The sequence below is a fragment of the Anneissia japonica genome, unplaced genomic scaffold, assembly GCF_011630105.1.
Source record: "Anneissia japonica isolate Jap-2015-1 unplaced genomic scaffold, ASM1163010v1 scaffold287952_len401801_cov160, whole genome shotgun sequence".
In the NCBI taxonomy this organism is placed as follows: domain Eukaryota; kingdom Metazoa; phylum Echinodermata; class Crinoidea; order Comatulida; family Comatulidae; genus Anneissia; species Anneissia japonica.
Window position 1 is genome coordinate 127,447 of NW_022744320.1, and position 644 is coordinate 128,090.

The 644-nt window shown below is 33.2% G+C and overlaps 1 protein-coding gene across 1 annotated transcript in view; it reads left to right on the forward strand.

Moving 5' to 3' along the window:
- Positions 1-206: 206 nt before the first annotated feature.
- The window catches only part of LOC117119611 (calcium-activated chloride channel regulator 1-like), a 23,411-nt gene continuing 22,973 nt past the window's right edge, over positions 207-644 (forward strand). Inside the window, exon 1 of the mRNA XM_033264445.1 lies at positions 207-377. Coding sequence (XP_033120336.1) covers positions 207-377 — 171 coding nt within the window. The remainder of the gene's footprint in view (positions 378-644) is intronic.

Consider the following 644-nt stretch of genomic DNA (forward strand, 5'->3'; position numbering starts at 1 on the left):
ATAGTATTTTATCTGAGATTAATCAGTGGACATTTCGATGTAGATCTATAATTGTTTTTATGTTGTACAAATAAAAGATAAGCGTTACAATAATTATTTTAAAAAGCACGTGATTTCTTTTTTTAAATAAAATCTAAGCTCCGTGACTGATGCATTTATATGTTGGCGCGCTCACGTTAAAGAGAGATAAATCTCTGCACTTCAACATGGATAAACGGTTATCAACCTCGGCATTTTTATTTTATATATGTATTGTTATAGTGGCTAGTTCAAAAACTCGCAATCAGGTAGTTTTGGAAAATAACGAGTACACGAACGTCCTCATTGCTATTAATAAAAACGTTACATACGACCAAGAAATCATTGACAAAATAAAGGTACTATTTGTATTTATTTTGAAAGTAACACGTAAAGAGATAAGTTCAAAAACGTCTTGTGGTAATGCAAGAAAAGCCTATCTCTTATACCTTAATCATAGCTCATGTGTGTACAAATCAGTCAGTTGTATAAGGGAAAGAGCTGGGGTTAGAACTTAGGTATCATAGGTTTTAGGTGTTTAATGGATATGATACTCGCCTTGATGGCGAAAGGTTGCAGATTTGAATGCCGCCACAGAAACTTTTTTTCCTTTCACGTTCCTAGTC